Source organism: Oncorhynchus mykiss, chromosome 18 (assembly GCF_013265735.2).
Source record: "Oncorhynchus mykiss isolate Arlee chromosome 18, USDA_OmykA_1.1, whole genome shotgun sequence".
NCBI lineage: Eukaryota > Metazoa > Chordata > Actinopteri > Salmoniformes > Salmonidae > Oncorhynchus > Oncorhynchus mykiss.
This window is the reverse complement of record NC_048582.1, coordinates 61,396,468-61,408,825: the sequence shown is the minus strand read 5'-3', so window position 1 is coordinate 61,408,825 and position 12,358 is coordinate 61,396,468. Positions and strand designations below refer to the sequence as shown.

General features: G+C 43.8%; 1 protein-coding gene across 1 annotated transcript in view; it reads right to left on the bottom strand.

Moving 5' to 3' along the window:
• The window catches only part of LOC110496656 (alpha-catulin), a 108,309-nt gene that overhangs the window by 36,215 nt on the left and 59,736 nt on the right, over positions 1 to 12,358 (bottom strand). Inside the window, exons 3-4 of the mRNA XM_036953442.1 lie at positions 9,643 to 9,830; positions 2,402 to 2,521 (exon numbers count right to left, since the gene is read on the bottom strand). Coding sequence (XP_036809337.1) covers positions 2,402 to 2,521; positions 9,643 to 9,830 — 308 coding nt within the window. The remainder of the gene's footprint in view (positions 1 to 2,401; positions 2,522 to 9,642; positions 9,831 to 12,358) is intronic.

The window sequence follows — 12,358 nt, the reverse complement described above, 5'->3', positions numbered from 1 at the left end:
ATGGTGGTCACACCAGACTATGACTGGTTTTCTGATTCATGCCCCTAATATTTTTTAAGGTATCTGTGACCAACAGATGCATATCTTTATTTCCAGTCATGTGAAATTCTTATTATTAGATGAAGGCCTAATGAATTTCCTTATATGAACTGTAACTCAGTAAAATCTATGAAATTGTTACACGTTGCGTTTTATATTTTTGTTCAGTATATATTCCCCTGCTCTTTACTCGGCTAGTCTCAGTAGATTTCCAGACGGAGAGACAAAGACGTGGTATGTGTGTTAAACAAAGAGGGGAAGCTGAATATTTTCATCTCTATATCATAACGATTCACTTTTCATCAGCTAGCTAGCGCAGTCTGTATCCAGAATAACAACCTATTCCCTGTGTAGTGCACACCTTTTGACCTTATGGGCCCTGGTCAAAAGTAGTGCACTATATATGGAATAGGGTGCCAATTTGAACACGTACATAGAGACTGTGTATGACTCAAAGCAGGATTAGCAGACTCTGGCACTACAGGGAACAGAGTTCTAACTTTCTGGCATCATTATTTCTTGAAAACGTATGATACAAAGATGTATGTACAGTTTTACAACTTAATTTGGCCTCCCGAGGGTTTGTTTGAGGCACATTTTGTTCTGATGACGTAATCACTCCTTTGAGATGTGAGTCAGATTTGACCCACGCATTGGTGCTGCCGTCTGTCTAAACACACCTACACTATCCCTGCTGGTGCAGAGGCCCTGGAGTGTGTGTATATGCACGTGTGTGAGGGCAGCAGGGGCTCGTCATACATACCCTGCTATCTGTGTCATCTCGTACTCTGAGTGGATGTGGAGCCAACATGGCTCACGGCACTGTACGGTTCTCTCTCCCACACGCACAGACACTCATTTGATTCATTAAGACAGGAGCCTCTTTTTACAAGCTGGAAAGCACATGGCTTTTAGATCTTTATAGACTCTCAATTTAATTCAAGGGGCTTTACTGGCATGGGAAATGTATGTTTACATTGTCAAAGCAAGTGAAATGAATAAACAAAAGTGAAATAAACAATCAAAATGAACAGCAAATATTACACTCACACAAGTTCCAAAAGAATAAAGACATTTCAAAATGTCATGTCTACGTACAGTGTTGTAAAGATGTGTAAATAGTTCAAGTACAAAAGGGATAAAAATAGGTTGTATTGGTTGTATTTACAATGATGTTTGTTCTTCACTGGTTGCCTTTTTCTTGTGGCAACATGTCATACATCTGGTTGCTGTGATGGCACACTGTGGTATGGAAATGAGAGTTTATTAAAATTGGATTTGTTTTTGAGATCTTTGTGGGTCTGTGTAATCTGAGGGAAATGTGTCTCTCTAATATGGTCATACATTTGGCAGGAGGTTAGTATCCACCTCATTTTGTGGGCAGTGTGGACATAGCCTGTCATCTCTCGAGTGCCAGGGTTGCCTACGGCGGCCTCTCTCAATAGCAAGGCTATGCTCACTGAGTGTACATAGTCAAAGCTTTCTTTCATTTTGGGTCAGTCACAGTGGTCAGGTGTTCTGCCACTGTGTACTCTCTGTTTAGGGCCAAATAGCATTCTAGTTTGCTCAGTTTTTTTGTTAATTCTTTCCAATGTGTCAAGTAATGATCTTTTTGTTTTCTCGTGATTTGGTTGGGTCTAATTGTGTTGCTGTCCTGGGGCTCTGTGGGGTCTGTTTGTGTTTGTGAACAGAGCCGCAGGACCAGCTTGCTTAGGGGACTCTTCTCCAGGTTCATCTCTCTGTAGGCGATGGCTTTTTTATGGAAGGTTTGAGAATTGCTTCCTTTTAAGTGGTCATTAGCGGGTATCGGGTATAATTCTGCTCTACATGCATTATTTGGTGTTTTACGTTGTACACAAAGGATATTTCGCAGAATTCTGCATGCAGAGTCTCAATTTGGTGTTTGTCCCATTTTGTGAATTCTTGGTTGGTGAGCGGACACCAGACCTCACAACCATAAAAGGGCAATGTGTTCTATAACTGATTCAAGTATTTTTAGCCAGATCCTAATTGGTATGTCAAATGTTATGTTCCTTTTGATGGCATAGAAGGCCCCTGGAATTTGTATTTGTGGTTCTGGCAACTGGACCTTTTTTTGGAACACAATTATTTTTGTCTTACTGAAATTTACTGTCAGGGCCTAGGTCTGACAGAATCTGTGCAGAAGATCTAGGTGCTGCTGTAGACACTCCATGGTTGTGGACAGAAGCACCAGATCATCAGCAAACAATTTGACTTCAGATTCTAGTAGGGTGAGGCCGGGTGCAGCAGAGTGTTCTAGTGCTCTCTCTAACAATGTGAGAGCTGGAGTGGAAAGAAGAGTGGCTTGACCAATACCCTTTCAGAGAGGGACGGTACTCACATTCTGTCTGTCCCCGGTCAGGTGGGCGAACTCCACCATCTGGTTCCCAAACTGGCTGAAGATCTGGACAAACTCCTGGAAGGTGCTCACTCTCTCCAGCTGCTCCAGGGTTACTAGCACCTGGGAAAATCAGGAACACTATTACAGTAACTACAGCTGGGAAAATCAGGAACACTATTACAGTAACTACAGCTGGGAAGCTCAGGAACACTATTACAGTAACTACAGCTGGGAAGCTCAGGAACACTATTACAGTAACTACAGCTGGGAAGCTCAGGAACACTATTACAGTAACTACAGCTGGGAAGATCAGGAACACTATTACAGTAACTACCACACATTACACCACTCTCACTTAAACATCAAATATTATACACAGAATTCAAAAATGGCAACAGCTTTTTGTCCGAACCAGGTCTTGAGAGATGGACTAAAGGTGCTGTGAGAGATACTACATTGATGTGTGTGTCAATGGGGTTCTAGATACTGAATGAGGCAGCAAAGCAAATTATTACCCAGACTCAATGTGGGCCTCGTCATACAAGTGATGGCCATCACATTCACTTTCAAGCCAAAGTGTTCAGTAGACCAGCTTGTCATGACTGACTGACTTCAACAACATAGAGGACCTGTCTGTAGAAACAGGAAAAGGTCATTGTGACAGCAAGTGGAATTGTGTCCCATTCGTCTGGTGAGAGATGGAGCGAGGGAAGGGGAGCAAGGGAAGGGAAGGAGGATGGATGGTCATGTCTCCATGTCTCAGGAATTATCACTATGGGCCTGAGGCTGGATGGCACTTGAGATACCAATCAAATCACAGTGATTTACCTCAATCCCCTTTACTGTTCACACTGGAACACACAATGTGGGGTAAGGGGTGACCTGTGATTTCTCTGCAAAAGGGACGGAGTAAATGTTGTGTGTGTTACTTAATGACATATGATTTTTATATTGTCATATCAGCCTCTCATTCCGGGATTTGCGGTATTACCGGCTTAGTACACACGGGGACGCCAAAAAACAACAACAAAAAACACATTGGGCATCTGTTACAAGAATGATAACAAAATTAGCACAAGTAATAGCGAATTTCTATGGAGGCTGCTAGCTAAATATGCAAACAAAGCAAACTGATTGCCCAGTATAGCATCCATGATTCGTGTCATCGATTGGCCAGTCTATTTTGTTGATATATTTTTTATCGGAAATGACTAGGTGATTTAGTGGTTCTATTTCCGTTGTAATTTTGAGATCCTACTCGATGACAAACGTCAGCTTCAACTGAGAACATGTTTTATTTTTTATTTTTTTTTATTTTTATTTTTATTTTTATTTATTTTTTATTATTTTTTTACATAACACGTAGGTAGGAGCTACTGTGTCATTTTTGGTGAGTCTGAACATTTACAATCGAGTGTGAACGACAGACATTGTGCAAATTAACAAAGTTTTGACGCATGCTTGTCTGCTCTGAAGCGGCATGTGCACGCGCTGTGGGTCTGGAGTCACTAGGGCAACGGGCCTGCCTGCTCTGCTCCGAGAAGATAGGGGAGGAGCAGACAGAGAACGGAGAGGAGAAAAATGCAAGGAAATCAAAATATAGCAGTGGCAGCTGTACAGATAACTCATCCAAAGGGCGTTGAGTTCTTAAACACGGTACAAAGCTTACATAATATTATGCCCCGTCACCTTAATAGTTCAGTAACTTACTTAGGGGTCGCGTTAAAGCAGAATTAATTTAATGCAGGAAAAACATAATACACGTAATAAAGCTCATGCTGCGTTTTGTAAACGCATATCTAAAATGCTTACTGTAATTTATTCTTGGCATCATACTAACTTTGTGCTTCAGTTGCACAATTCACGAACAGGCATTCTATCAGCAGACAGCGCTCTGGCTGATGTGTAGGTTTTTCTCAATGTGTAGCCACTAGCCAGCCGACTTTTCTCCAGTAAAATTCCAGATTAACTTTAAGCAAAACATTAGGAAATGTGGCTAGCTACATTATTTCCATGATAAATAGAAATATGATGGCCATGCACTGTTTTTGCAACAACAAAAAAACGAATAGAGTTCCACTTCTGTTCATGAAAATTAAGCTATTTGGGTATTGCACAAATGTATTTTCTGTGAAGGAAAACTATAGTTTTCCGGCCCTCCCAATAGGCAAAATTAGGCCTTCGCCTATGGCAGCACTTGAATGAGGCGGCATTTTGACAATTGGCTGCTGCACTCCGGTGGCCGTGATCGGTTACTACACCGCCCGCGGGACCCAAGCCACCAGATCATAGCGTTGCTACAGTTCCCGCCCCCACCCCATTCCTGCTTCTCTTGAAGTTCACTCCCACTATTTTTGGTAGCTATGGTGATGTGTGTGTTTTTACGGGTTTATCCAATTGAGAAATATGAATAAAAATGAATAATTGTGTGTGACGAAGACGATTAGTGATTTAAGGCAATAGCCTAACCTAGCATGTTAACGTTAGCTAGCTACTACTTGTGGATATCATTTTAGCTGAAAGAAATCTAGATATTTGAAACAATTTGCTAGCATATCTAAGAGACAAACTATCAGGAAGTGATGTTTTTTTAAACAATGAGAAATGAGGCACAATCTATAAACCAAAGAAATTCACTGGTGAAATGTATCAGTGTGCAGCAATGTCCATCAGCCGGTGTGGAGAATGACAAGCCTACGAGGATAGGTCATTCATACAACGAGCCCCCGTTCGCTGATTCTAGCAGCGAAGAGAGCAAACCGGAGGAGTCCGGCCATGCACTTCCACTGATGAGGACAGCTCTCTGGCTGGACAAGAACAGGTGGGTCGCACCAGGCCTAGCCACACCTCCAAACAATGCCAGCGAAGACCCTACTATCTTGGACCCAGACTTGTCGCTCCCCCTCCCTGATGACAGTAGTGGTGCTGTTGCTAAATCCGATGCCCAGACAAAAAACATAGAAAGATCCCAGAGAGTGGCCAAAATATATGAATGGATCTTTACAAGATAAGTTAGTGCAGGCTGGGCCACATCAGGATAAGGAGGGGAATTTCCCAAGAGATGTTTTCGCTGGCCCGCTACAATCTGTTGAAGAATAAAAAACACTTTCAATATAAAAGGCGACCCCTGTCAATACACAGCCGGACTCACCTGCTCCCGCTTTCTCACGTTGTGCTATTTACTAACAAACACGTGACTGGATAAACTGTTAGGGGGAACTATAGGTCAAAAAATATAAAAGTGAAAATGTCAACGATTTGACTGAGTTACAGTTCATATTAAATAAATTCATTAGCCCCTAATCTATGGATTTTACGAATGGGCGGGCTGCAGCCAGGCCCACCCGCTGGGGAGCCAGCCCCAGCCAATCAGAATGGGTTTTTCCCCACAAAGTGCATTATTACAGATAGAAATACATCTCAATTTCATCAGCTGTTCGGGTAGCTGGTCTCAGACGTTCCCACAGGTGAAGAAGCTGGATGTGAAGTTCCTGGGCTGGCGTGGTTACATGTGGTCTGCGGTTGTGAGGCCGGTTGCACATACTGCCAAATTCTCTAAAATGATGTTGGAGGCGGCTAGAGAAATTAACATTACATTCTATGGCAATAGCTCTGGTGAACATTACTGCAGTCAGCATGCCAACTGCACACTCCCTCAAAACTTGAGAGTTCTGTGGCATTGTGTTAGGTGATAAAACTGCACATTTTAGAGTGGCCTTTTATTGTCCTCAGGACAGGGTGCACCTGTGAATTATCGTGGTGTTTAATCAGCTTCTTGATATGCCATACCTGTCAGGTGGATGGATTATCTTGGCAAAGGAGAAATGATCACTAACAGGATAGAAAAAAAATGTGTGCCCAGAATTTGAGAGAAATAAAGCTTCTTGTGCGTACAGAACATTTCTGGCATCTTTTATTTCAGGTCATGAAACATGGGACCAATACGTTACGTTGCGTTTATACAGTGGGGAGAACAAGTATTTTATACACTGCCGATTTTGCAGGTTTTCTTACTTACAAAGCATGTAGAGGTCTGTCATTTTTATCATAGGTACACTTCAACTGAGAGACGGAATCTAAAACAAAAATCCAGAAAATCATATTGTATGATTTTTAAGTAATTCATTTGCATTTTATTGCATGAGCTGGAGCAGTTTTACGTGGGGATGTTTGGCAGCATGAGTGAAGGATGCTTTGTTGAGAAATAGGAAGCCGATTCTAGATTTAATTTTGGATTGGAGATGCTTAATGTGAGTCTGGAAGGAGAGTTTACAGTCTAACCAGACACCTAGGTATTTGTAGTTGTCCACATATTCTAAGTCAGAACCGTCCAGGGTAGCGATGCTGGACGGGCGGGCAGGTGTGGGCAGCGATCGGTTGAAGAGCATGCATTTAGTTTTACTTGCATTTAAAAGCAATTGGAGGCCACGGAAGGAGAGTTGTATGGCATTGAAGCTCGTCAAGAGGTTAGGACAGTGTCCAAAGAAGGGCCAGAAATATACAGAATGGTGTCGTCTGCGTAGAGGTGGAACAGTGAATCACCAGCAGCAAGAGCGACATCATTGATGTATACAGAGAAGAGAGTCGGTCCAAGAATTGAACCCTGTGGCACCCCCATAGAGACTGCCAGAGGTCTGGACAACAGGCCCTCCGATTTGACACACTGAACTCTATCTGAGAAGTAGTTGGTGAACCAGGCGAGGCAGTCATTTGAGAAACAAAGGCTGTTGAGTCTGCCAATAAGAATGTGGTGATGGACAGAGTCAAAAGCCTTGGCCAGGTCGATGAATACAGCTGCACAGTATTGTCTCTTATCGATGGTGGTTATGATATCGTTTAGGACCTTGAGCGTGGCTGAGGTGTACCCATGACCAGCTTGGAAACCAGATTGCATAGCGGAGAAGGTACGGTGGGATTTGAAATGGTCGGATCTGTTTGTTAACTTGGCTTTCGAAGACCTTAGACAGGCAGGGTAGGATAGATGTCACCCAACAAATATACATGGTTTGACCTGACATGCATAATCCAACAAAGATACATGGTTTGACCTGACATGCATCACAAGATACATCACCCAACAAAGTCAGCTGATGCATAATGCATCAAACCTGTCACACCTCAGACCCCCCAAAAACATCATCCATTATATAACGCTGTGATCCATCCATCTGGAGCAGTGTGTATGTGTGAGTATGTGTGTGTGTGTGTGTGTGTGAGAGAGAGAGAGATGTTGTGAGTGTGATGGTGTGTGTGAGTGTGCGCGTGCACATGTGTGCATGTGTGCGTCAGAGGCTTGGTCTGTCTCTCGAAGGGTAAACAGTAGTGACATCCTGCCGGCCAGGCAGAAGAGCTATGCTGTTATCAGACAGAGACAGGGTTCAAAATTAAATTGCGTTTGCCAGTAATGGGAGCAGCCCCGTCGCCCGTCTGTCCAAACAGGCCTTACTAGACTAGACGGGATTAGGCCCTTACCCCCCCAGGACCCTGTGTGTGAGTACATCCTCTTCCTGAAAGCACCAGGTAGAGAAACGGTAAATGTGCATCTTCCATTATCCCCAGAGCAGCAGAGGATGGAGTTATCCTGTACTATATTATGGAGCTCTGATAAGATCTGAAAGACTAGATGGAGTCGCCAGTGCTGGGCATTTGTGTGTTTGTGTGTGTATTATGTCAGTGAAGGCTCCTTAGAGGAGGAAGGGAAGGACAATCCTCCTCAGTGAATTTCATAAAAATAGTGAAAGAAAAAAAGAGTATATTTATAGACACTATACTAAATATATTCACGTCAACAAATACTTGATTAAAACACACCGTTCTGCAATGAAGGTCTACAGTAGCCTCAACAGCACTCTGTAGGGTGGCACCATGGCGTATCCGGAGGACAGCTAGTTTCCGCCCTCCACTGGGTACATTGATTTCAATATAAAACCTAAAACGTGGTTCTCACCCCTTTCCATAGACTTACACAGTAATTATGACAACTTCTGAAGGACGTCCTCCAACCTATCAGAGATCTTGCAGCGTGGACTGACATGCTGTCCACCCAATCAAAGCACAAGCTACAGTTAGCTAGCACTACAGTACATAACATGTGGTGAGTAGTTGACTCAAAGAGAGCGAAAGAAACAAGGAGAAAGCTATATATTTCATATTTTTTTCACTTGGCTAGCAAATGCAGCTATCGAGTTTAGCCTGTTTACCTGGCTCAAACAGGGATGGATGCTATGTTACCTAGCTGGCTATGGCTATCCAATACTGGAACTCTGGTAAGCTTTTGGTTTTATACAATTTTTGCCCCCGGGGCCCATGGGTGTAACTGCTAAACTGGTTGCTAAGTGTACACTTTACTGCATGATTGTAGCAGGGTTACTAATGTTTTAGTTCTAGTAGCTATGTTGACTTGATGTTAGCTAATATGGTGACAATGATGTAAGCTGTGTGTTGTGGTTATGATATGATGGTTTGGCTTGGAAAGTTTTTTTTGCCTGGTCACAGACAGCTGATGTGTTGTGCATTTAAGTCCACAAGTGAATGGAAAAGGTGAGAGCGCGTAGATGCGAGAAGGAATTATCCAACGATCAAAGGGATCATGCTGTTTGCATGTGGCTGGTATGAAAGTGAACAGTGTTTGCGCGTGATCAGGGATGTATTTATTCTACCGATTCTGTTGAAACACTTTTCTTTAACGGAAGCAAACGGAACGGGGGTAAACATACCTGAAGTTGTCCAATAGAAAGTTTGTTTGCGACTGTCGACTAATGATTACACCGTCGATGAGCTAGATGCAGGCAAGATTGTGCATGGAGGTATTGAATGTGTCAATGTCTGTCACCGTGATTACTCAAATTTCTCTCGACCTGTGCACCTACGTTGTAAACTTTCATTCATAGGCTAGATTGTAGCAACCTCGTGATGGATATAGGGAGCACGTGACTCATGTAGTAGCCTAAACCTATTGATCTTACATTAAGCTGGGTGAATGGAATATGAATGAAAGTCATCCAATAGGCTGTAATGGAAATTATGAGCCATGCTCATAAACAAAATCATAATAATTGTCCTGCCTCGTCTTAAAATGGCAGACTGCCACTGGTGTGTGTGTGTGTGTGTGTGCACAGCTGCTTGCATGTGTGTCTCTACTTTGTTCTGTGTGTCTGTGTGCATCTATGGCCCTATATCGAAATGTATATTGTGTTTATGGTGTGCATGCATCCCACTGTGTGGTCGCAATCGGTACCTACTTTGTTGCGTGAGGTGATGATCTGTTTGATGACGATGCGGTCTGCGAGGACCAGGACTTTGGTGACGGAGGAGAGGAGCATGCGGGCAGCCTTCACCATGCCTGTCCTGTTACTGAACACCGTCTTGGGTCCGTCCACAAGGGGGGCCACCGGCATCCCAACATCTGTCAGCTTGGCTATGGCATCCCCTAGGACAAAAAGGACAAAAAGGAGGTAGAGAATGATGGTGATGATGGTGGGGGTGATGATGATGAGGAGGATCAAATCTATTGGAATTTTCAGCATACAAACACCATACAACATTTTCAGATGTACCATGTAAATTATCACTGTATCTCCATTTTCTAATACTTAGTCAAACTGCTTCACAATGGTAATTGTGCTTTCAAAACAACCCTGCCGGAGAGCACTTCATTTAGTGTTTCATGCAGAATCAAAAAACTGACATCCAGAATTCAGCTTTGGTTTCTTTGAGATGTTTAGCTAGCTAAAGCCCCTTTGGTTCCCTTCCCATGGTTGGTGCCCCCTCTCCTGTCAGTCAACAGCACCATGAATCCCAGTAGGAACATCTCATCCTGGACAGGGAGGCTGGCACACAGGGATTATATTCAGCCCCGTTGCACTGCAGCAATGTGATGCCAGCCAATGCCAGGGCCCAATTTACAGGCCCTCTTGAGATGCATGACCAGGCCATTTCAATCTAAGTCGCTGGTACACTGGAGGGTCGTAGTTTGTTCATGAAACTCCAAAACAACCCTAGGTGGGCGAAGGAAAAAGGCTATAAAAGGAAAATGAACACACAAATATTTAAACACCATAACAGTCTCAGGCAGTAGAGAGAGAGAGGGAGGAGGGCGAAGAGAGAGAGATGTGAATTATGTTGGATACATGGTTGGCCTCCTTATTTGGGTTGGCTTGCATTCCAAAAGGAAGTGTACTGATTGCATCCGACAGCCCTTTGTCGATGCCAGAATGCCCCAAACCAGCTGAAACATTCAGCCTGGCTCACAAAGAATGCTGCTGAACCCCAGAATAGGCTCTGGAATAAGCATGGAGCATGGTGATGCTATGCCAGAATCCCCCACCACCAATTTTTGTATTTTTTTTATTGGTCACATACACATGGTTAGCAGATATTAATGTGAGTGTAGCAAAATGCTTGTCCTTCTAGTTCCTACAGTGCAGTAATATCTAACAAGTAATCTAACAATTCCCAACAACTATTTAATACACACAAATCTAAATGATGAATGAGAATATGTACGCATAAATATATGGATGAGCGATGGCCGAGCAGGAATAGGCAAGGTGCAATAGATGGTATAAAATACAGTATATACATATGAGTAATGCAAGATACGTAAACATTATTAAAGTGACATTGTTTAAAGTGGCATTGTTTAAAGTGACTAGTGATCCATTTATTAAAGTGGCCAGTGATTGGGTCTCAGTGTAGGCATCAGCCTCTGAGTTAGTGATGGCTGTTTAGCAGTCTGATGGCCTTGAGATAGGTGTTTTTCAGTCTCTCGGTCCCAGCGTTGATGCACCTGTGCTGACCTCGCCTTCTGGATGGTAGCGGTGTGAACAGGCAGTGGCTCGGGTGGTTGTTGTCCTTGATGAACTTTTTGGCCTTCCTGTGACATCGGGTGCTGTAGGTGTCATGGAGGGCAGATAGTTTGCCCCTAGTGATGGGTTGTGCAGACCGCACCACCCTCTGGAGAGCCTTGCGGTTGTGGGCGGTGCAGTTGCATACCAAGCTGTGATACAGCCCGACAGGATGCTCTCGATAGTGCATCTGTAAAAGTCTGTGTGTTTTAGGTGACAAGCCAAATTTCTTCAGCGTCCTGAGCTTGAAGAGGCGCTGTTGCACCTTCTTCACCACACTGTGTGTGGGTGGACTATTTCAATTTGTCTGTGATGTGTACGCCGAGGAACTTTCCAACTTCTCCACTACTGTCCCTTTGATGTTTCCTGAAATCCACAATCTCCTCCTTTGTTTTGTTGACGTGAGAGGTTGTTTTCCTGACACCACACTCCGAGTGCCCTCACCTCCTCCCTGTAGGCTGTCTAGTCGTTGTTGGTAATCAAGCCCACTACTGTTGTGTTGTCTGCAAACTTGATGATTGAGTTGGAGGCGTGCATGGCCACACAGTCATAGGTTAATAGGGAGTACAGGAGGGGGCTGAGAATGCACCCTTGTGGTGCCCCAGTGTTGAGCGTTAGCGAAGTGGAGATATTGTTTCCTACCTTCACCACCTGGGGCGGCCCGTCAAAGTCCATGACCCAATTGCAAAGGGCAGGGTTGAGATCCAGTGCCTCCAGCTTGATGATGAGCTTGGAGGGTCCTATGGTGTTGAATGCTGAGCTGTAGTCAATGAACAGCATTCTTACATAGGTATTCCTCTTGTCCAGATGGGATAGGGCAGTATGCAGTGTGATGGCGATTGCATCGTCTGTGGACGCAGTCCTTGTTAGCGGGCCGCGATGGTGGCACTGTATTATCCTCAAAGCGGACAAAGAAGGTGTTTAGTTTGTCTGGAAGCCTGAAGGTGTATGTGACATGGCTGGTTTTGTTTTTATAGTCCTTGATTTCCTATAGACCCTGCCACATACGCCTTGTATCTGAGCCGTTGAATTATGACTCCACTTTGTTGCTGTACCGGCATTTCGCTTCTTTGATGGCCTTGCGGAGGGAATAACTACACTATTTACGCTC